General features: G+C 36.9%; 1 protein-coding gene across 1 annotated transcript in view; it reads right to left on the reverse strand.

Annotated features, from left to right (window-relative positions):
* Positions 1–604: 604 nt before the first annotated feature.
* Positions 605–26131, reverse strand: part of LOC140135819 (uncharacterized) — a 39581-nt gene continuing 14054 nt past the window's right edge. The window contains exons 2-11 of the mRNA XM_072157443.1: positions 24977–25085; positions 23586–23710; positions 20905–21026; positions 17081–17209; positions 16214–16328; positions 12478–13115; positions 10864–10975; positions 9121–9156; positions 6897–6957; positions 605–6509 (exon numbers count right to left, since the gene is read on the reverse strand). Coding sequence (XP_072013544.1) covers positions 6343–6509; positions 6897–6957; positions 9121–9156; positions 10864–10975; positions 12478–13115; positions 16214–16328; positions 17081–17209; positions 20905–21026; positions 23586–23710; positions 24977–25085 — 1614 coding nt within the window. The 3' untranslated portion in view covers positions 605–6342. The remainder of the gene's footprint in view (positions 6510–6896; positions 6958–9120; positions 9157–10863; positions 10976–12477; positions 13116–16213; positions 16329–17080; positions 17210–20904; positions 21027–23585; positions 23711–24976; positions 25086–26131) is intronic.

The following is a 26131-nucleotide window of genomic DNA, read 5'->3' on the forward strand; positions in this document are numbered from 1 at the left end:
AGCAGATAATACCATTTTCACGTTGCAGTGACGTCATTGCGCATTTCATTTATAGGTTCCATTGGACACAGCCTCAAATCGCTAGTGTTCGCTCAAATACGCGCTTAAAGATGTTGCATAGATTCGTGAGCAAGACAGATGCTCCAATGAGCTTCAATACGTTTAACGTCACTGGCAAAATTAAACTTGAATTCAGGCTCACATATGCATGGAGTTGTGGCGGACTATACAGCAGACAGGTCTGCAATATTAACACAGGCTTTTGGGGCGAGGACCCACCTGTAAGAGTAAGGGTAGACTTTTGAGACATGTTTAATATTAATGAGATGGGCGTGGCTATTTAGCATAATCTGAATATTCATGTCGGCTTGACTAAGTAGCATCTGAATATTAAAATGTGGGGGGACTGGGGCAACTTATTTGCATAAATGACCTGAATATTGAGGTGGGTGTGGCCAATTAGCATATCTGAATAGGCATGGTTAATTAGTACATCTGAATATTAATAAGGAGGGCATGGCTAATTAGCATATCTGAATATTAAATGAGGAACATGGCTAATTAGTCAACCATCACACTCATACATTGTACAATACACCACTGATTCAATCAAATAAATCAATTCATAGGTATTTATTTCAATATTTTTCGCTGTTTATTGACTAATTGCAAAACTAAGAATACCACTATAAACAATATTATTTCCATGGACGAAAAAGATAACAGATCGCGTTCAAGCAGTCAGTATCACCCGATAATGAGGGCCGATTGTTCCATGAAATGCGACGGGCAAAACTGCAACGCACGTACCACGTATTTTTACAGTTTATCTTAGAATCGTGAAGGTACGCAAAGCTGACGCGATGGCACGCAATGCTGGCATGATGGAACAATTGGCCCTCATGAATATGCGAGAATTCACAGCATACAATACACGGGGACTTTGACTGTTGATACATGTAGAAGTCTGTGATTATTTCACACTGAGTTACATACTGAATGGCAGTGCATGTATAATATGATTCTGTATCAGGGTTCTGGCACTATTATTTTGTTGTATTAAACACAATAACAAAAATATAACTCACTTTCTCAAAAACAAAACCCACTTGGAGTAAGAGGTAAATAAAGCAAGGTTTGGGCAGTCATCTTAAAGCCAAGTCTTGATTCCCCCAAATGCTCAAAAATTTGAAAAACATAATTTTTTCTACACCTTTTGTATGCCACTGTATTGCATTATATCCTTGACACAATAAAATATACTACCTTGATGAATGGAGACAAACCCATGACACAATGTTTCGTTAACTGTATGAGCTTAATTTATTTAAGTTACCAAGTTTATATGCTTACAATACTTTGATAATGGATTGGGGGCAGTGGCGTAGCATGGGTCATCATATTGGGGGGCATCAACCATGATGGGGAGGTCTGAATGTGGCACAAGCCGTTTTTCAGCAATTTAACTATGGGATTTTCTAAATTTGGTTTGCAATTGATAGGGGGCGGGCACATGCCCAAGCACCCACCACCCCGTGCCCCTATGATGCTACGCTATTGGTGGGGGAGAAAAACATGTCATCCGAGTACAACAAGCTTGTATCAGCATTAATGCCTGCATATATTACATGTTTGTTTACTAATATTCTGATTTAAAAATAAAGGGTGGGAATCCAGACATGACTGAGTATTACAATACATTACAGCAGCAGGCACTAGATTGAACAATTAATTTTTATTTATAAATATTTCAATAGTTCATTTACTTCAATATAAATCTGCATACATATTTTAAACATCTATTCTTCCATGTAGTGACTGCAGATACAATACCATTGCTAAAAGCAGCAGCTGTCAAAAATAAAATTAACTGAAGGTTTTTATGAGAGGAATCCTACAAGTTCTCAGTGTCAAGGTTAACAGTTTCATTTTTCAAACTTGCTGAAATGCAATCCTTGCACACACCACTTTAAATATGAAATTACAAGACCATTTGCAAGAATACCACATACTCTTATATACTGTATTTGACGTAATTATCACCCATCCCCATATTAGCCCACATATATAATTTTGAGTGACAAATCTCAAAGTGAATCCTTTTTCATGCACTTGAACTAAATGTTGGAATAAAGTTACCTTTTAAATTTGGGATTATGATGATTTTGATTGATGCTAAAGAATAAATCAATTACAGCATTGAAGCAATTTATTGCCATATCTTTGGTTCCTGACCATGTTGTATGAAAATTAAAGAAATACTCCTGATAAGTACTGATTTCAGAAAAAATATTGTTAAACTTGAAAAAGGCAAAATTCATTATTCAAACCATTTTGGGAAAACGACAAAAATCATTCATGTTAGTGCATATACTAGAATCATCAAGCTCAAAGACTTGCTCAAATTTCAGCAGCACTTGCAGTTTTAATTTTTCCAAACAGGTTTTCTTTAATTATCAATCTTGAAAGGCCTTGAATGCCTTATTAAAGGGTATACGAGGTATTGTTGGTCGAAGCCGCAAAAAAGAAAAAAAATCAATTTTCATTATCTGAATCAATATATTATTGAAAAATAACACTTTGGTGTTTTGCAAAAGTTCATTCTACAAATCTAATACTTTGAAAACTTGCTTAATCTATTGTTGTTAATGCGTTATGTACGTTTTACAAAAGTGTTGTTGTTTCAGCCCTCTTTACAACATAACTCAAGAACTGATATTTGAATTCTTCTACACGCTCGCTATGAATTGAGCAATGCAATTTTTGCTCAAGTTCACTACCATTCGCAAGATGCTGTGAACTATTTTTTTTTCTGCTGCTTCGACCAACAATACATTGTATACCTTTAACTTGTGCCAAATCTTTAAATGGTTCAATTACCTCAATTGTAAATTAAAATACACATGTTTTGCTCTATTTTGAATCAAAACTTAAATTCTCTTTTGAGTCAAAGTAAAGGGTTACTAAAAAAAACTTAGTATATCAAAATATAAAACTCTTAAAAATTAAATTATATCGTCTTTTATACATTTTATCATATTTGTTTAAATGCTGTATTGTTTTTGAAACAAGGATTACTGTTATAGCATCTGCCATGAATTGATTATCTCATATAACACAGTGAGTGCAAATTCATATCAACAAGAGAGAAGAATCCCATTTTTTTGTTCATGTGGTCATCCAAAATCCTGGGTAACTTATTATTTCAACACTTAATTAACTGTACATGCTATGCTGACTATTGTACAAAAGAAACCACTGCTGCTGTGACAGAGTCAAAATTTATGCACTATATATAGTACCCTGATACTCTACAAGCAAAATTCATTAGGTAAAATGAGAATGCTATATTAAAGGGGCGTGACCAGATTGTCAGCCTCATCCCCCCGACTTACCCTCATCGCTGATGAGACTTTTGGCATCATACAATAGATCCTATTTTTCTCATTAGCATCCTGAAATCTGACATTCCAAATCAATGTAATTCCAAAGAAATTGTGAAAAAACATGGTTTTGTGGTAACCACCATGCATGTTTTTGCAAACACATTGCATTGTGTGACAGGGAGTCAAGATAATTTCACTTCAATGAAATTGGCATGCAGGAACATTCTGTAAGCTTACATGTAGTAATGTAGTTAGTGAAAGCTTACTGCTTTATGATTTAATTTTGGCATTATTCCTGCTATGTGCACACTACTACAACATGAATGTGAACTAAATACAGTAAGCCAAAAACATTAAGGTACCAGTTATGTTCACCCCTGTATATCCTAAGCAAAGACAGATATGTCATAATTGGAACCAACACCCAATAGCTGCATCTTTTAGCTCAAATTTAAGACCCCATTTGTTGAAATTATTCTAGAAATAAAAACACAACAATCCAAATACACAAGGAAGATGCCAATTTAAAAGTTGCAGTTTAGTCCATTGCATGCCCTATTGATTTGTACACAAAGAGAACTAGCGCCGTGCTTCCATTGATTAGAACACAAAAGTGCAACTTTTGATTTTGTTTCTTCATTACGTTTCAGATCACTGTTTCTTTAATTCTCAACCAATTTCAACAAATAAGGTCTTAAATCAGAGCTAAAGAATACAGCAATTTGCTGCTTGGTTTAATTTTGACATAATTGTCTTTATTTAGGATATACAGGAGTGAACACAACTCAGGGTTGTAGCTAACCAAATTTTAGTGCTGTCTAAAATTAAGAGAAAATTGAATCAGAATGCCAATTACTTGACAGTAATGGCATTTGACAACTGTTTTGAGGACAATTTGTCATTTTAGTGCTGGTCGGCAAGATCAGGCTGAGTACTGGTTACTGCCGACCACCATGGCTACAACCCTGACACAATTGGTACCTTAATATTTTGGCTTACTGTATATTGACATAAAATCACTATTTCTTCTCATAAGAAACAGTAAAATGTAGTTGAATACAGCCAAGTTTGCTCATTTACAACAGTGTGTACATATCAACATGCACATGAAACGGTGTGTACTGATACCCCAATTAGTCAGGGGTCATAATCCAACATCGTAAAAACCAAAACCACATGACTGCCAATTAAAACCATATTGTAACATTTGCCGAGGAGAGCGCCCTCAAGTTTGATCAACATTCTGATTTTTACATAATTGCAATGTACTTTAAACTAACATACCCTGCAAAAATCAAGGGTTTAGGTGCTGTAGTTGTGACAAAATCCGAGATTTCGAATAAAATGATGGAATACATTGTTTAATTATTGTGATCAAACTATTAGTCGAACGCGTATGTGATACCATGTAACACTGTATGTGCACAGCATGCGGGAAGGTCATAAAACATCAAAAGGATCAAACTCAGTCCCGATATACATTGGCGACATTATGCGCTGGTATGAAATAGTGATTTTCTTAGTTTTACCTAATCTGTTATGGTCAAAATTAAAGGAGTATTTTGTGATCCTAGCATCCTCTTTTTATGACATTTTTCAGTAAATATCCACGAAAAAAGGCGTATTCCCAAAATTTGAGTTGATTTGGATTTTGCGTTGCGAGTTATGCATGATTATGTGTATTACACTGCTCCATAGGCCACTGTTGTAATTTCGTTCTGGTATACCAGAACGAAATTAAAATTTGACGATATTTTTGCTAAACGAATTAATCTGCAAGAAATATTTGGTACATAAACATTATGTATGTAGCCAGAGGTTTCCAGTGATTCAATAATCTCAACTTTTTTTGAAAAAATGGGGGATGAGGCTGTTGATCACGAAATGCCCTTTTAAAGTGAACATATCTGACAGTGGAAAAGAAGTACAAATCTATTTTGATGGAAATGTTACAACATGGCTTTATCACATTTAAACTGAAAATGTTTTTGTTTTATTTACATGAATGCATGAAGTGGATGATATTTGGCATTGACAAACATGTGAACAAAATCCATATCCTAGATCAATCTGGTCACAGGTCACCCCCTTTAAAGATGAAGCCCAGCCGGAGCAGTTCTTCTGGGGTGAACCAAACCTGCCTGGTTATCAAATTAATCAGTGACAAGGTTTATCTGAATTTGACAGGAGCTAATTATGCAATAACATAATCAAATTAGCATAGTCATATTCAGAGATAACATTGTCACTGATTAATTTGATATCCAGGCAGGTTTGGTTCACCCCAGAAGAACTGCTCTGGTGGGGCTTTCTCTTTAAGATAAGTGGGATTAAATATGATCACGCAAGAACAAACATACCCAATGGTTGACAGTAATTATAGAAATGAATATTTACTACTAGGTTTCAGAGCCCAACTTATGTTTTAAAGACAAATTTCAGCTGCCCAAAAAGTACTTTATGACAAAAGCGTGCGCAGTTCATTCCTTGGTGTCAATCTTACCACTTTCAGCAACAAGCTAAGTTCATACATACCATGATCATGTGATTGTCACATGCACAACATGTGCTTCATGTAATAGTGACATGCATCTGAAGTGGTTGTCACATGCACAACCGAAGTTGTTACATTAATTCTTGTACCATAGAATTCTGTCTACATGCATATGCCTTTAAATGAGTGTTTTTTGATGAATAGATCGGTCTTACAATAATACATGTTTGTACAGTGCCTGTATCAGTAATATAGTTGTTCAAACTCCAAATAATGTTTTTGTGGATGGTGTATATCTTTTGTCAAAAACAAACTCCCTCATTTAGATGCATGCATATCTATGGAATTCTACGGCATGTCATGTGATCATCACATGCATGGAATATAACTGTCACATGTACATTATGTAGACATCACATTTATACCACATGCGCATCACATGCAAATTCTACGAGCACTCCATCAGTCTATTTCTTCTTGTACAAATCTATTGCTCCTTGCACTTGCTAGAGCTCTTGAGTCTTCATTGAGTGATTCAAGCAGGGAGTCATCGTCACTTGCTTCAGCTATGGCGGCAGCTGCAGCAGCCTGTAAAGAGGCATCAGTGTTGTACTCTATCATCTCTGTACCTATTTATCACAAAAGAGAAGTATGCAAAAGATTAGAATCATTATTATTTATCACCGACATTGGTCAAAACATTGTATCGTAATTCTTAATTGCATACCAATGCCATTGACACATTGTAAACCAAACCTTCCTACACTCATTCCAATGTACAACATTCTTAAACATGCAATTTCCCCGATTTGTTTTTCAATACCGAAAAGCGTCACGCTGAAGCACCAGGGCATTAGTGTTGTTTATGTCCTGCTCTCGACCAATCACATGCGCTGTTAGATAATGCGTATGTATGAACAATGGTTAATAAGTCTTTTTTATGATGATCGTTACACCATCACCATCAATGTAACCACCATCAAATCACCTCTGACCTCAATCACAGGTAAACTTACCAGCGATGTTAGCTGGGTTGAACTCTCCATAGGGGTCACTCAACCCAAACAAACCTAGGTTCTGTAGACAAAAATAAGATAAGTATAACATAAGAAATGCATTCAAATTCAATCAACGTATAAAACAGTACAGCACTACACAGATTATATTACCCTTATAATGATAACTGCATATTAACTCATTAATTGGAGGAGTCAAAACTCCCAGATATTTACAAAGTGATGGGAAACCGTGATGGATAAGAGAGACAATTTGGATTAGGCGCAGAATGAGGAGTTATGAACAGAGATGAAAGACATCCTAAAGTATTATTCAGATTTCCTTTTACAAATTAATCATCGCGTATACGAGCGCGACGTCAAGCGCGTGTATTGGACCATGTGCAAAATAATACGCGCTGGGCGGCTTGCAGTAAGCTTAATTTGTAAAAGGAAATCTGAATAATACTGCTATACACTCTTTTAAGTCACATATTTTTGATCCAATGATTGACACTGCTATGACTTCTGCCAATCAGCTGTTGGATCATCAGCAGGTTTAAGAAAATTAGTGGTTCACTGATTTAACTTTTTATTAACCAAATCTGATGAGCCACTTTCATAATGTGTTTACAGCCATATTGCAAAGGGGCCGTCCTCGGTTTCGGAGGTCTGCAAACGACCTCAATTGCATGTATAATGCATTAAATATACCACAGTTGCTAGGTAAAATTACATCTCATACACATACACACAAAAAATGGTGAAAAACGTTCACGGTTTGTTGATTGAATGCAGTTTCAGATGCCCGTGTTTGCGTAATCCTAAACTGTGTCCACGTTTTTGCAGGCGAACACCCGTAGGGGTGTACGTGTATTAGGGTGATTCACAAAAAATGAAATTGGTATTTTTCAACGGGACACCCCCCATTTTGTTCATTTTGATAATAAAATCATACCTGCAAAATATGAAAAAATTCAAAAAAGTTTAGGGGTGCTACCGGTCAATGAACTTTTGTACACAAAGTCAATGGGATTTATGAGCCATTTTCTTTACAACACAAAAAAGCCATGTTAATTTTCCTGATTGTGCCAAAAATATTTGATCATAGTGTGAGTAATGTCCTTAAAATAAATGCTAAAGAAAATTGTAAAATGTTAACCCGCTTTCCAGAAAATTGCATTTTGTGAAAACTGTTACATTTGGGGCAAGGCAGTTGCTGGAACAGCCAAAATATTATGGTACTTGGCTAATATAAAGTTGTGTTTATGGGGCTCTAGTTCTTTCTTTTTTTTTTTTTTAATGTTTTTTTTGTTGTTTCTTTGTTTGTTTTTGCTTTGTTTTGTTTGTAACTGTAAATTATGTTATTCAAGTGTTGAATGTGTGTAGGTTTGTAATTTTATGTAAGTGTAGTGTAATGTTTAATGTGTAATCCAGTAGTAAATGTGTCTTAGCCACTCTAGCTCTTGTCACAAGTACCTTGCACAAGGTGTAGTTTTGAACTGGCCACTATCCAATGTTGTGACCCCAATTTATATACATTTCTTTTCAACCATGGTGAATCTAATCCTTCCCGTGGTCATTCAATTCAAACAATACAAATCTTCATCAGGTATGGCCATAATGACCACCCCTGATACAGATGTATGGATTTTGATAGTTACTATTACATAAGATTTCAAAAGCTGGTATCACCATTGGGGTAAACTAATATGTGAAGAATTTTAATTTTTTTTTTATCAACAGTTCAGTTCAATAAGGTATAAATTTGGGGTGCCTGGTGGGATTCCAGGGGATATCCCAGGGTATTCTTTTCTTGAGCTACACTCCCTCTGTCACTTTTGAAACATTTTTATTATTACAGTCAACTATGAACTTTAATTTGGTAAAAACCCATGTTTTCACAAAGTTAGGTATATCATTGAACATTTACTTCAGTTTTGCAAGCCTGGTAGACTTTTTAGGCCCTGAAATAAGCGTTTGAAATTTTTGACAAAAAATCCCATTGACTTTGTGTACAAAAGTTCATTGACCGGTAGCACCCCTAAACTTTTTTGAATTTTTTCATATTTTGCAGGTATAATTTTATTACCAAAATGAACAAAATGAGGGGGTGTCCCGTTGAAAAATATCAATTTCATTTTTTGTGAATCACCCTAGCGTGTATGTGTGTGGGGTGTATGTATTTGTCTGGAGCATTTACCAACCACCCTTCAATTTAATTACTTCAAACAGTGAAACTTACTGAATCACCATGATCATCTCCTCCATGAGTAAATACCTGTGAATATGAATTACAAGTGAACCTTGTGTCAATCATACTAGCCTGTCTAAATTAAAGAATAAATGAACACATGCATTTCACACACTCCACTCCATATCAAACTACCCCCTTCATTCATACACACTCCTGGACTGTGTGGGGACAACTTCTGTCATTTATTTCGAGGGGTGTGCCCCACCCCCCCCAAGTACGACAGGACCTATTCTTTTTTGTGCTACAGATTTCGCTTTGCATTTTTTTGTATAATGCAGAAATTATCCACAATCATTTGCATGTAAAAGTAATGTTCCGACATTTATTTTTGTGTGCAATCTATTCACTTGCAAATTCAAAGAAATGTTTGAATTGATCATTGCAATATTTTATTGTAACACTTCAAACTTTATGTGTGGGCAGATGTATGCTTCAATTAGCTATTTTATTTTCATCTTTAAAATAAGTTTTATTTGCAGTCAAACTTTTAGGCATATGAGGCTATAGAGAAAAACAAATATGAAAACTATGTTAAAGGAGTGTTTTGTGATCCTAGTATCTTCTTTTTATGACATTTTTCAGTAGACATCCACGAAAAAAGCTTATTCCCAAAATTTCAGTTGATTCCGATTTTGCGTTTGTGAGTTATGCATGATTTATGTGTTTTACACTGCTCCATAGACAATGTGTTGTAATTTCGTTACCAGAGGTTTCCAGTGATATAAAAATCTCAACTTTTTTTGAGAAAAGTGGGGGGGATGATGCTGTGGATCACGAAATGCCCTTTTAATAAATACTTACCTCAATATTGACCTTGATTTTGTCTTTATTTTACGCTTTTATTTTCATATGATTATTGATGTCAAGGCCTTCTACGGCTGCAATGTGGCACGTTGAAGAATGGTCTTTATTTATATTTTCCCCTAGATCCCATAATTTCAGGGGGTATGCCAGCAATATTGTCAAGTTGAAATGTTCAAACTTGTGTGTTGATGCGGTACCCTGTACTAAGCCAGGGATTTTCGGGCGGGCTCGCGGGTACCCGCCCGAGATTACATTACCCGGGCAGGAAATACCCTGCCCGGGTGTCCGAAATTAGATTTTTTTTTTTATAGTTTTTTTCTCCCGTTGAATTGCCAAATTTGGGTGTCAAAATGGACAAAAATGTTTCCAAAAATAGGGAGCCTCCCTCTTAAATAGAGAGGGTTGGCATCTCTGCTGTACTGTCTATCTCGTACCAGGTTGAGAGTAACGCCATGTTAGATTACGCAGTGACAAATTCGAATTGCGTATGCTAACCTAATGTTGCGGGAACTATACACACATATTATAGAAGGACGACTTGTCTGTATGCTGGTAGCGCAACCGCAAAAACATACTGATTCAAAATCTGCCACTGCGAAATCCAACAAGGTGTTAACTCTGAACTGAAAGAGGAAGCCCCGCCAGACCAGTTCTTCTGGGGTGAACCAAACCTGCCTGGTTATCAAATTAATCAGTGACAAGGTTATCTCTGAATTTGACAGGTGATGTTTTAATGTAATTGCATCAATTGGCACCTGTCAAATTCAGAGAAAACCTTGTCGCTGATTAATTTGATAACCAGGCAGGGTTGGTTCACCCCAGGCTTCCTGTTTAAGACAAGACCCACTATAGTGCATAATTGGATGAAGGGAACAAAGGCTATTGATGATTAATTTGTTGATGATGAAGATGATTAACTTCACTTACCCCAAGCAAGACATCTGGATCAATCGTCAGAGATGGGTTAGGGTTGGTCAGTAGACTTTGTATTGATTCAATGTTAGCTTGGAGGGCATTCAACTCAGTTCCTAGTATCTCTCTGTTAAACAGAAAATCAATGATTTGATTCGGTTTAAATAGATACAATGAACCATTTTTGCTTCAAATAGACAATCATGCTTTCGGTCACCTCAAGTTTGGTAGTGACAAAGGTCAGACTACTACTAAAAAAAAAAAAAGCACAGCGATTTATAGTGCGCTACGCAGACGCACAACACATAGATGTTGATCCACAAGCCTCAGCACACCTTACAGGTTGTCGCTGACCACTACGGCCCACATCATCCATAAACCATTTAACAACAAATCAGGAACTTTGCTGCTACAAGAGTGCACACCCTAGACATTCCACAATTAACCATTGCAACCAGGATTAGCTCCCGAGTTTCAGATGCAGGTTACAATGAGACAATTAGCAACAAGTTGACAAGTTCCTTGTCCAGGGAATTTCAAGCTAACTCAATTTTCCACGAGAGCATATTGGCACAGCCAGGGTTCAAACCCGCAACCTCTCGCACCATAGTCGAACACCTTAACGATTGAGCTAACTTGACTGCTACAGACCATGTATCAATAGTCAAAGTCCCAGTGCATTGTATGCTGTGAATTCTCGCATATTCATGAGGGCCGATTGTTCAGTTCTGTGCCGTGTCTAACAATCACACCAGCGTTGCGTGGCTTCGTGTATATATGCGATAGAGCATTGTGTGCCTTCGCGATTATGCGATAGACCGTAAATTTACACAGTAAGTCAAGTGCGTAGCAGGTTTCCGGTCAATCAGCCCTCATTATCGGGTGATGCTGAGACTTTGACTGCTTGGACGCGGTCTGTTATCTTTTTCGTCCATGATTTCACTGGTCTCTGCATCGAATCATGTGCATGTAATTATTTTAAGAAGCATAACACTCATAGCAGGCTGCAAAAAATCCATTGAAGATACGCGCAAATTTTACACCAAGATAGCAAAATTGCCCTTAATTTCGTACATTTATATTTTACATGGGGAAGCAAAATTCCTTCCAAATTCTTAATCTTTGATCACCCCAAAAGATACAAACCAACATTTTTGCTGGAAAACTAGTTTTTACATTAGATGGCTTTCAAGCATTTCACTATGGACCACACTGTCCTCATCCCAATGGCATAGTTCAATAACCTCAATTAAACAATAAAGAGTGCTAAATTTGACCTCAAGTTGCAGAGTATGAGTTTCTGTACTCAAATTTTCAAAGGTCATTCAATGAATGTACAAATGTATTGGGGTTAAAGAACTCTGCCCTGATAGATGAATATGTTGTGGATCCTAGTGTTTGCTATCTCCCTAAACAACATCAAAACATCCAATTTCAAATCCCTAACCCCAAATCCAACCCTTTTTGTTTCATATTTTGTATAAAGTCAATGGCAGCTTACTGCCTTTGTTTACCAGCTTGACAAAAAAACCCAAACAAACAAAAACACTATGTTAGTTGTAGTGTTGTCATAGTCGGACACCGCAAAAATAAATTTAGCGCGAAAATTTCAACTTTTGCAATACTTACTTTTGCTCTATTTCTTCTGTTGATAAGGCTCTTTGCAAAATACCAGAGTGGTGAGGCTGACTGCCATCTGTAGCCTTTGGTATCAGTTCTAAACTGGTTGGGGGTTTACTAACAGTCACATTGGCAGTAGGATCAGATAGAGTTGTCGTCACACCGAACCCATCTTGACTTAACGGCGCTGACACACTCAACGGCGATGTAATAATCGGATCTGATGAAACTGCCATTGATGAAGGCAAGGTAGAGGGCGCCAGAATCTCAGAGATTGGCATCGTTGCGATATCCCCCAATTCTGGTACCATTGTTAATGTCATAGGGGTGAGTAACTGAGAGACGGGCATGGTGGCAATGCTCTGATCTCCGGATCCATCTACAGTTGCAGCGGATGGCTGCAACTGAGGTGCTGGCACATAACTGTTTGGGGCAGTAGATGTAGCACTTGTTGCTGGTGCTGATGAGAGCCCAACATTAAGTCCTGACTGATTTGTGGCTGTCTGGGGTTGAAGTTGACTCTGTCCCGGTAAGGCTCCTCCTGTAGGTTCAAGAGGGCTCGTCACTTCTGACACAGTCGCGCCTCCACTGGTGCTATCTGTGATATCTGACAATCTAGCCCCTTGTAGCGAGTCCACATTAGCACCCTGTAAATACAAGATAATATTCAATGGTTGTTTCAATTAAAAAACTGAAGTCAGATTTCTAATAAAACTATGAACTAGAATTACACACAATTTCAAAATACGGAAGTACGATAGACATCTACAGACCATCCTTCCAATTGGCATGCTTCTGCCGTTGATGGGTGGGTGAATACTAGCTTTGACCTAAGAAAATTTCAAACCCCCAAAAGAAAATTTCAACCCCTTAACTCTTCCCCACTGATTGTGTGATTATCTATGTCAAGGGTATTTAGCCTATCTACGGCTGAACAAGCCTTGAAATAAGCAGGCGTCAGGAGCAAATTTGCAGGTTGTAAAGCCATCAATAATGCTCCTGGTCCTTGTAAAATGCACATGAACCAAGAGCAATTTTGCCCTTGATGCAGTAGTGCTGGTATACTGTATTGTATATGCAGAAAAGGATTAACAATTTTAAAATTGCTCCTGTTTCTTCAGAAATTGCTCCCAATTCTTGTAAAATCCCAGTGAACCAGGAGCAATGTTCAAAAACAAATTGCTCCTGGTTCCAGTCCACTTATTTCAAGGCTTGGCTGAAGGATGTCAATTAGAAGAATTGTTTATAGACCTTTGCAGATAGCTTTGGCAATAGTGCTTAAAAATTGTATTTATATGAATACGATCACACCAACGCATCAAAACCCCTGCTGCTGCCCTAAGTAGAGAAGAAAGGTATAATTAAAACCACAAATGTTTGTGTGCATTTAAATTTCAATAACGATGTTTATCATGAAAATATCATTCTACCAATATTTTGGTCAACACCTGTGAAAAGTGACGGGGCTGTTAGAGACTGCATGCTGCACCAACCACTACATATTTTTTTACTGAATGAATGTAAACATTTGTAAGCTTACATGAGGTACGGTACTATGAAACTAAAAGATCCATCATTTTACAGAGTATAAATTTTTTCTTTGCAAATTAATGATTCTTGAAACAGTTGTTTGCGAGAATTGGATTCTTCCACTTCTTGCGCCCAAACTTTGCTGTGTATTTAAAACAAATTTACAAGAAACCATTGGATTTACCCCAATCTTGTTTGCGAGAATCAATTCGCAAATTCTTGCCAAAATTCAGCCCTGCTATGCATCCACTTCTATTTCATGATTTAAATCCTAATGTTGTATGCTAGCATAATGGAAAGGTTTTTGTGGTATGGGCAGTGCTGTACGGTGCGACCATTTTAGGCGCATTGGCGACTAGATTTTTTCTGATGGCGACTAAATGTTCAATCCCTGGCGCCAATGGCGACCAACTATTGAAGCTTTTAATCGCCAGCAAATGCATAACATGAATGTAGGCCTATGCTATGAATATATCCATTTATCATGTCTCAATGGGGACTTCCTGGAAAACATATAGGCCTACACTGTACATGCTGTGTATGAAGTATGTAGAGTTCAATGGGAATATGTAAATTGAGTACAGCAGCTATGAACATTCAACGCACATGGCTGTTCAGTTGGCACCACATATTTTTTACCTGGGAGCAAAATTTGGGCGCCTAAATTTATAAAGTTAGGAGACATTGGCTCCTCAATCAGGTTTTGCACCGTACAGCACTGGGTATGGGCACACCTCTAGAATTAAAGTGCAGGTTGCGACGGTCTGTGAAGTCCCAAGATCAAACCTTGCCAGCCATGAAAGATCATTTCTACCATCTACAGCCCAATTATGGAATTCTCTTCCTGCCCAAATTCCAGCCATTAGATCGAGGGCCAGCTTCAGCAGGGAGGTTAATCGCTTTCTGGGTGCTTCCTTGTCAGCAGCTTCTAAATAATTTTTTGTCTCTGTTGTTAATGCCCAGTTATGCCATGTCGTGAAAAAAGAAAGAAACTAGAGCAACTGTGCCCTTTGCAAGGGCACGAGGTAAGTTAGGCGGATGACTGACGATCTGATCATGATCAAGCAGCAACACTGTGCTGGATAGTATTAATTTTAATAAGATTGTTTCATTAATTGCATTTTTTAATAAACCTTAATCGTGGAAAGCTGGCATTTTGAAAATTGACCTTTGACCTCTGTATGACCCCCTTAATGACCTTAAATGAATTTTAAAATATTTAAAACATGTTAAGAATGTCATGAGGATCATTGCATTTAAATTTCAGCTCAATTGAAGCATTTTGAAAACTTGACCCTTGACCCCTTTATTGCCCCTTAATGACCTTAAATGAATTTAAAAATATTTTCAACATGTTTAGAATGTCATAAGGATCATTGCATTCAAATTTCAGCTCAATTGGAGCATTTTGGAACACTTGACCTTTGACCCCTTTATGACCCCTTAATGACCTTAAATGAATTTTAAAATGTTTTTAAAATGTTAAGAATGTCATAAAGATCATTGCATTGAAATTTCAGCTCAATTGGAGCATTTTTAAAAACTTGACCTTTGACCCCTTTATGACCCCTTAATGATCTTAAATGAATTTTAAAATATTTGAAACCTGTTTAGAATGTCATAACGGATCATTTCCTTTAAATTTCAGCTCAATCTGAGCATTTTCGGTTAAAATGACCTTTTTGACCCTGTGACCCCTTGGATGACCTCTGACGTTAAACAACCCATGACTTTTGTAGCCAGCTACCCAATACTGCTTAATGTTTTTAGAATGTTTAGAATGTCATAAGGATCATTGCATTTAAATTTCAGCTCAATTGGAGCATTTTGAAAAACGTGACCTTTGACCCCTTTATGGCCCCTTAATGACCTTAAATAAATTTTAAAATATTTTAAATATGTTTAGAATGTCATAAGGATCATTGCATTTAAATTTCAGCTCAATCGGAGCATTTTCGGTTAAAATGACCTTTTTTGACCCCTGTGACCTCTTGGATGACCTCTGACGTTAAACAACCCATGACTTTTGTAGCCAGCTACCCAATACTGCTTGTGACTGAGTTTGGTCAAAATCCGATCAAGGATGTGGAAGTAGTAGCAAATTGTGAGAAGAAGAAGAAAGAAAGAAAGAAAGAAAGAAAGAAGAAAGAAATGGCAAGAAAGAAATAAGTTAGGCTGCACGCCTAACTTAAAAAGTCTTATTTCATTTACTTACTGCCTGCATACTAATTAGGTCATCCAGGCTGCTATGTAAGGAGATTTGCTTCCCATATTTGGGAGGTCTGCTGGGGCCACTGGAACTGCCATCACTTGCTTCAATGGCTAATGGTCTATAAGACAAAAACACAAGAAGAAGTGAACTTGGATGAGTCACAAAAATTTCTGAGTAAGTGTTCAATTTGCTTGTACGAATAAGTTTTAAAAATTCCAATAATTATATGTGACATGATCAAGGGGAATGGGTCACATGTCGGCAATTTTCAATTAGAAGTTGTTTACATCATTTCCTGGCAGTCTACGAATGCTACATTTTGATGCAAACCCCATCAAAATTGGATATCTGGTTACTAGTTATGGGCAATATATCAATGGCTGAAAACAATATAAAACAAAAGAATTTGAACACTGTTTTTGCCAATATCTCAAAAGCAATATTAGCAACATCCGACTCATTCCTCTTGATCATGTCACATATAATCACAAAAGAAGATAGTTAAAAAAAACCCACATACTGATGCTATGACGTGAATAAAAAAACACATATACTGATGTTATGTGAATCAAAACACTTGAGGCTGGGTTTGGGAGACGTCACATGAGTAATCCTGCATACCTGTGCATCACATATTAAATTTGCATTAACACTGTGACCGGAAGATATATTTTCAATAGTCTGTTTTAAAACGAACAAAAAACCTTATTTCATGCAATGACCTGTAAAAAATAACACCCAGTTATTATTATTGTCTAAATGTAAAATGAATGTATTGACATATTTTGTCAATTGTGCAGGAAAAAAGGGACATCTAAAACCCTTCAAGCAGGGTTTTACATGATGCCAACTGACAGGTAATATACTTACTGTTTGCGTTTCATTCCAACAGGGTTGACAAGCGTCAGCAAGAATTGGATAAGTCTGTTAACAATTTTTTGCTGTTTGTCATGCCGCTGTCTCAACATCATCACCTCACCCCACAAAGCCTGGTTCTCTCTACATAACAGAAAACAAACACATGAATCAAAAATCATTCTATCCTCTGCTGCATTCAATTTTAAAATCAGCATCCAAGGTGCATAAGCAAGCCCTACAGGCAAAATATCTAATTCTCGATCATGAGAGGATGTGCCTTCTGCATACTGTTGCGTCAGCATACTTTTTGTGGCACAACACAATCGCGCAACCTAGTACCATGATTGGTCAATTTTCGAAAGATGTGCTTGCTCTGTAAGCATGTGGTCTTTGCGTACTATGCTTGATGCAAATATCTGTACGTGCATACCCAATAGGGTGATTCACAAAAATGAAATTGGTATTTTCAACGGACACCCCCTCATTTTGTTCATTTTGGTAATAAAATTATACCTGCAAAATATGAAAAAAAAATCAAAAAAGTTTAGGGGGTGCTACCGGTCAATGAACTTTTGTACACAAAGTCAATGGGATTTTTTGTCAAAAATTTCAAACACTTATTTCAGGGCCTAAAAAGTCTACCAGGCTTGCAAAACTGAAGTAAATGTTCAATGATATACCTAACTTTGTGAAAACATGGGTTTTTACCAAATTAAAGTTCATAGAATCATAGTTGACTGTAATAATAAAAAATGTTTCAAAAGTGACAGAGGGAGTGTAGCTCAAGAAAAGAATACCCTGGGATATCCCCTGGAATCCCACCAGGCACCCCAAATTTATACCTTATTGAACTGAACTGTTGATAAAAAAAAAGATTAAAATTCTTCACATATTAGTTTACCCCAATGGTGATACCATCTTTTGAAATCTTATGTAATAGTAACTATCAAAATCCATACATCTGTATCAGGGGTGGTCATTATGTGGCCATACCTGATGAAGATTTGTATTGTTTGAATTGAATGACCACAGGAAGGATTAGATTCACATCACCATGGTTGAAAAGAAATGTATATAAATTGGGGTCACAACATTGGATAGTGGCCAGTTCAAAACACAACTTTATATTAGCCAAGTACCATAATATTTTGGCTGTTCCAGCAACTGCCTTGCCCCAAATGTAACAGTTTTCACAAAAATGCAATTTTCTGGAAAGCGGGTTAACATTTTTACAATTTTCTTTAGCATTTATTTTAAGGACATTACTCACACTATGATCAAATATTTTTGGCACAATCAGGGAAAATTAACATGGCTTTTTTTGTGTTGTAAAGAAAATGGCTCATAAATCCCATTGACTTTGTGTACAAAAGTTCATTGACCGGTAGCACCCCTAAACTTTTTGAATTTTTTCATATTTTGCAGGTATGATTTTATTATCAAAATGAACAAAATGAGGGGGTGTCCCGTTGAAAAATACCAATTTCATTTTTTGTGAATCACCCTAATACCAAAGTTGGCTCATTATTGGGAATTATATATTTTGCCTTTATAGTAAAGGGATGGATGGAGGAACTTAATTAGAGCAACCACAATCTGCTCACACTCCACTTTTTCTATCAATGATCAATGAAACTGGCTCCCTGTCTCTGAAAGGATTATATTCAAACTCACTCAATGGGCTCTGTCCCCTTATGTAATCACCCAATCAATGGGCTCTGTCCCCTTTAAAAATATATAAGATACCGCTGGACTCTACACTCGCTCATTCTCATCATGTCCCACTTTGGAAATTCCATCATCAGGATCTGAGGATAGGGCTTTCTCTGTTGCTGCTGCTCAATAATGGAACAGGCTTCCTCCCACCATCAGATATGGTCTAACTAACATAAACAGTTTCAAAACCCAGCTCAAATCTCGTTTATCCACTGTAACTTTTGGTACGCTCAGATGAGCGAGGCCACAAGGTTCAAACCATAGATATCACATAGATTGGAATATTCCATGCCTGTGCTCTCTAAGAGCAGACCTCTTTTGTATACGCTCGCACTATTTAGGCTATTTTTGAGTTCACTCATGCGCCCCTTAAGCTGAATTTATACTCGATCGCTTTTGCAGAAAAACGATTCTCATGCATGCTCAATGTTTACTTACCTTTCCAGAGCGTCAAGCCGATCAATCGATTCAAATCGCCGAAGCAAAAACGACGTCGCTTTTGCAAGTTGAAGAAATCTCAACTTCCCTGCGATATCGCTTGACACGTGAATGCGTCAACCAATCATAATGCAACCATCTGGATCTATTATTTTGCGAATTAATTTACCTTTCTTGATTATTAATTTTTGGTGATGAATTAATTCAAAACAATAATTATTGACAGCAACTGATGTTTTAAAAATGTATTTTGTAGCATTTAGAATATTTTAATTGTCGTCTGCAATCGCTATCGCCGTGATAAGTATAAATGCAAAAGCGACGGGCAATGCATCGCAAAATTCGGCGATTGCCCATCGCTTTCCAAAAGCGTTTAATCGCAATCGCTTGGCGATCGAGTATAAATTCAGCTTTACTTAATGTTGACCCCGCCATAGGAACATGCCCATATTTCGCAGTATGGTTCAAAGCCGAATTCAAGCACACTCACATGGTACAGGTTTTAATAATGGGCAGCAAAAGTCTGCCAACCTCCATTACAAATCGCACATTTTTTCTCGGTTTCTTGAGTTTAAAGTGGGTAGCACATATTAGACATTGCCATGGACTTGTCTGTAATAGATAGATATCTATGCGATCTTCTGTTGCCTACTTACAAACAAAATGCTCCATTCATATTTGCAATACTTTGAAAGCGCATGCATACACTAGGGTGCATCAGATGCCCCTCATGTCAATGGATTCATCTGTCCCTAGTCTTAAAATGTTCCTATTGTCACAAAACTAACATGTGCCAAGTTTGAATTAATTCGGAGGTCGTCCTGAGGGGCCACCGAGAGCCTAAAGTTACAATGTGTGTTCCTATGTAGTAAAGTTCGTTGACCCCTGTACAATTCCAATTAGAAGCCGATCGAACAATTTAAAGTAGCTGCCATATCAAAACCGTTTGGATTTAGAAGCTCAAATCTTGGGAGCTAAGCGTACTGATAATCATCTTTGAATCTGTGATGAAAATCCATCTCCAAAGAAATGACTGTGTGTGTTTTATTGTCAAAAGCGCCCCCACAGTCCATATTCTTGGGAAAATCTATAATTTCTGTCTTAACCAAGTGCTATAACACTTTATTTCACACTGAAAGTTGTTAATATGTATTATCAATTGATCTAAAGTTCAGAAAATCTGCTTTGTAAAAGTGTAATGACAACCAGGACATCAACATTTGTAAAATTTGAGGTAAAAATTACCACAAAATGCCTATTTCACTAAAATTTTGTATCGAGGGCGCTTGTGCCAATTCCACACATGCTCATTTTGTTGGTGATTAATTTTTATCACCGATTCAAGATGATTATCAGTACTATAAGCGCAAAAGATTTGAGCTTCTAAGTCCTAACGGTTTTGATATGGCAGCTACTTTAAATTGTTCGATCGGCTTCTAATTGGAATTGTACAGGGGTCAACGAACTTTACTACATAGGAACACACATTGTAACTTTAGGCTCTCGGTGGCCCCCCAGGACGACCTTCGAATTAATTCAAACTTGGCACATGTTAGTTTTGTGACAATAGGAACATTTTAAGACTAGGGACAGATGAATCCATTGACATGAGGGGCATCTGATGCACCCTAGCATACACCCAAACACAGACCACAGAAGAAAGACATGACAAGACATTGTACCTTTTCATGGCTTCCAGAGTGCCGTTGATGTCCTGTTGTTTCATCTTCATTCCTTTCACATCACTCAGGATTTTGTTCACTTCTTCATGCTTTACCTTTGGGTCTTCTTTTCCTGCAGACACCTGAAAAAGATTCACACTTCTATGGTTAGGGACCGTTCACAAATACTTGTAAGGGGGGCCCTGATGCAAAAAAATTTCATCACGAAAATTTTTCGGCCCCCCCCTTTACAGACCTCAAAAATTTCAGGGCCCCCTTTTTGACATGAAAATTATGGGTCAACCCCATAGAAAAGCATATAAACTTAATTTTCCAGGAAAATTTGTGAACATTTTTTTCAGGCCCCCCCCCCTTAGGAGGGTCAAAACTTTCAGGCCCCTCCCTTTATGCCATCAGGCCCCCCTAACAAGTGTTTGTGAACGGTCCTTGTGAACGGTCCCTTATTATTGCAAGTTCCAAACTACAATCCCTGTCCATATTGCTGGGTTACTGGGCTATGCCAAATGTGGATAACAGGTTGGTAGTCCAAAGGGTCATTAGTCCAAAAACCCAATAAGTTAATAAACCATAATACTTATCCTAACCATAAACTTCACCCTAACCTACAACATAAGCCCTAATCCTAACCCTAAACATACTCTAATCCTAACTCTGACCTAACCTTATTTCTAACACTGCCGTAACCCCAATCCTGACCTGAAATACAACTTACACCCTTTATGGACTAATGACCCTAGGCAATCCCTATTCCCCTAATGTTGAAACCTGTTGAATAGGCTAGGAAAGGTAGGTAGGAAAGGGTTTAAACTTCACATATGAATGGAATGTTAAATTGTGCATAAATAAGGTGCATAAATAAATGTGTACCAAGTTCTACCTTTGACTGGGATTATAGTTTAAAACAGTTACTTCAGGTTATTCTTATTCTTTATGGAACTGTCCAATGCTGTGTATTTAAAGTGCATTATCCATACACCTCTACAAGGGTCTATGAATTGCATTTACAAAATATATGTAGTATCTGATGTTTTACTGAATTATTATAGTTTGTCCACATATCCTCAGATGTGTATAATTTCCCACAATTAAGGGGGTACTACACCCATTGATTTTTTTTTGCATTTTTTTTTTTTTTTTGAAGAAATTACAAAAAAAATTGGACAAAGTGGTATGCAAAATGAAGGGCCAAATCTTCTCGTTTTATTGGTGGTATCGGTATCAATGTAGCTTACATGCTTTTACAGATAGAAGCCAAAAGGAGGTACATCACTGATGATTTAAATTCACTTCATTTTGGAAAGCTTACTATCAACGGATTTCGTTAAAATTTTGGATATGTGTTGCTAACACATTAGGGAAATAAAGTTGATATGTAAAATGGGAATAAGTGGTTCCTGATTTCTTTTATGACTTCATGAACTTGGTGCTCCACAACTATCAAAAAGGAACTGGTTAAAATGCTTCTATTTTCAATGTTGAGCTATATTTTGTATTTTTAACTTGCGACATTATTGCACTGAAACTTAATTAAGGGGGTACTACACCCCTGACCAATTTTGTGCCTATTTTTGCATTTTTCTCAAAAATTATAACGCATTGGTGACAAGTAAGATATGTATATTATAGGGGCAAGGACTACAACTACCGCACTGAAAATTCAGCAACTCAAGGCAAGTAGTTATTGATTTATTGATCAAATATTGGTTTTCCCTCATTTTTGACTGTAACTCCACAACTGTTGTCTGTGTTGAAATAAAATTTCCAGTGCAGTACTTGTAGTCCTTGCCCCTATAATATACATATCTTACTTGTCACCAATGCGCTTATAATTTTTGAGAAAAATGCAAAACAGGCACAAAATTGGACAGGGTGTAGTAATATAACTCATAGGTAACAGGTTACAACAACCATACTACAGCAATGATGAAAAAATTGTATTTCTTGTCACCTATACAACCATATTGGGTAGTTTTCCGTAAGCTTAACGTTTGTGATTTTGGTAACTATTTTATATTTATTTGTGAAATCCGTCTCAACTAGGCATTCTAAATTGTACTCACCATTTACATCCCAAGGTATATTAGTATATCCACCATGCACTTCTCGATATATATCCAGTTAAAGACAGAATATCAAAATTATGCCTCATATGATATCACAGACTCTCACATGTGTATTCAAAATTGATGCTTAAATTTGACCTGAACCAATTGACCTATAACCTGACATACGGTGACCTAATAGCCTTTTCTTCTCCTAACAACTAATTACTATGCATCCATTGTATAAGTGTTTATTTAATTTATTCAGTGTTATATCATGGTAGGTATTTTGCATGCACCACTATAGATTTTCTATAGAGAGTATAACAAAGGATTTAATGTATTCTATTCATGTACCCTACTTGAACATTTTGAAAAGAATAAATTATGGTTTGTTATGAAACACAGATCTGAGTTACTAGGTTACAGTAAACAAAAAATATATAGATCTAAAATGACTTACTAAAATGGTTGAAAGTCACTTTATATGTAGATATATTTTATAAGTTCAGGACATGAGGTGATAAACATATATATGTACTTAATAAATTTGCAAGAAAAAAAAAGAAGAGGGGTACTGATGAAAATCGGGGTATTATATCGCCTTAATATAAAATTAAACATGCCTACTTCTCTTACCTTTCTTTTGATCAATTCCAGTTGAGCTGTCTGTCCTTTCTTAAAATGAGGGTGAACAAACTCCACGTCTTCTCTAACAGATTTTAACGCACCTTGGTCTATATTAGTCTTCTTACGAAAACCATCTGGAAAAAGGAAATGTTGCCATTTATACCTTGTAGTGCCTTTCATGTGTACATCAAAGCGCATTATATTTATTCTGCTGTCAGTCACTAGAATATTTAAAGTCAACTGCACAGTGCAATGCTCAAAGCTTTGGGCAGTGCTCAAAAATGAACAATAATCATAACCAGAGGTGTAAGTGAGGTAATGATCCACTCCCTGAAAAACATGCGAGCCAAAGGCGAGCACCTCGCCAAATTTCAAATTTACGGAAGTGCAATCACCCCCTCAAAAAAATTTTTTTGGCTCTTTATGACGAATTAATATCATCCAATCCCGGATATGTAAAAAAAAAAATTTAAATTTTTTTTTTTTTTTTTTTACATTTCCGGAATTTTTGTTGTTGCCACATTTCCGGAATTCCGGGAATTTCCGGAAGACTTACACCTCTGCATAACAGGTCCCCATTTCACTCTGGATAGAGAGATGCAAGTGAGGCAAAGCGCCTTACTCAAGTGCACAACACGATGGCACTGCCGGGGCTCTTCGAGGTAGAGCATGCAAATCTTTCAAGAATTGGGGGGGGGGGACTATTATGTATCCTTGCCCCCACTTCTGCCTACCAGAAAAAAAATTATAAACACATCAAAAGAAATAAGTCCCCCTCTGAACATGTCGTCATAACATTGTAAGGTTTCGTTTTGTACCAATAAAACTAACTTTGAAATAATTATATGACTGTTTACTAAGTGCTGTGTGAAAATGAGAGATTTCCATGACTTCCATGAATGAGCCTAAATTGAAGGCAAAAACTGCCCTTTTCAAAAGTCACAAAGTAGGCCTATGCTTGTCACAAAAGTTGATTCATGGCTTGTTACTAATGGAAAACCCCATGTGTTTGAGTGTAGTTTAAAATCCTCACCAAGTGAACATTTCCTGTAATGTGTATCGATTCTTGATCATTCAGCCATGCAAATCCCCTTGGTGCAGAGTTCAGCACAGTGAGTTGTAAGATGGCCAGTTCCATTCCTTGTCCCAATACGCTTTGCAGTTAACAAGCATAGGCCTACTTTGTGACATTTGGAAAGGGCAGTTTTTGTCTTCAATTTGGGTTCATTCAGCCATGAAGTCATGGACATCTTTCATTTTCATAAAACACTTAGTAAACAATCATATAATTATTTCTAAGTATGTTTTATTGGTACAAAGTTTTACTTTACGATGTTATGACGAAATTTTCAGAGGGGGACTTATTTCTTTTGATGTGTTTATTACCATAATGTACTCACACATATTCAACTGCCTGACAAAACTTGCCATGTTGTTATGCTTGAAGAACTGAGGCAGCACTTCCTTGGCAAAACATGGCTGATCTATCACTAGAAATGAATCCCCTTCCTGTAGAATAGAGAATAACATAACGTTTAAATTAACATACATGTTTAAAGGTAGCTCTAGGCCCGGCAAAAAAAGCAATTTTTTGAAGTAAAAAAAGAGATCCAAAATTTGGAAAAGCGAGAAAAGCGAGATTTTCCCCGAAAAACGGCACAAGAAGCTTTCAAAACGCCCGAAAATGCGCAAAAATAAAAATATAAAAAAAATTGCTGCCCTCTATTGTCAGAACAATGTTTAGATGTAAATAACAAACCTGCCGATGGCCGACCGGTGTCGAAGAAAAAAGTGACAAAATTTGACGTTGAATTATGTTTTATAGTCAAACTATTCCAGTAATTCAATAAATATAATGATATTTGGCCTAAACTTGAACTCATTTGAAATGAAATGTCAGTTTTTATTGAGTAAAGGATGGCTTTTTCACTTGACCTTGTGCTTGCAATGCTGTTGAATTCTGCACTTTGGCGAAGTTGGAACTGCATTTTAATGGAATTTGGCGAACTTTTATGGCATAAAGCAACATTTTTATAGTAAGTGCACTGCTTGGAAACTTTTTTTAAAAGCGAGATAATTGGTTAATAGCGAGAATCACGGCGTGAAAAGCGAGATCGCTTTTTTTGCCGGGCCTTAGGTAGCTCATACGGATACCACATTATTCTGCTCACAACACAAACAAATTAGGATCAGACTTATAATTAGTAATTACCACAGTGTCTTAGCTAGCCACCCGTCTGCCCGTCATTTCAGACGGGGAATTAGCTCCTGTGGGACGGGCAAAATTAATGCCTTTGACAGATGCTACATTGTAATTGTAGGTGTTGAGAAAGGCTGTTGATCTTTTTAGTAGACCAGATTTGCAAAACAAGGCTATATAGCAATACATATTTGAACTCTTTGAACCCCCAACGGCCTGCAGAAGTCTGGTATGTTTTAAAGGTCCAATTAGGATAGGCAATTTTATTCAAATGATGGGCAAACCTCAATTCATAGCCAAGACCCTGTTAAAAAAACCAAAAAAAACAACAACAACACATTAAGGGATCTAGAAT

The sequence above is a fragment of the Amphiura filiformis genome, chromosome 16 (assembly GCF_039555335.1).
Source record: "Amphiura filiformis chromosome 16, Afil_fr2py, whole genome shotgun sequence".
NCBI classification, from domain to species: domain Eukaryota; kingdom Metazoa; phylum Echinodermata; class Ophiuroidea; order Amphilepidida; family Amphiuridae; genus Amphiura; species Amphiura filiformis.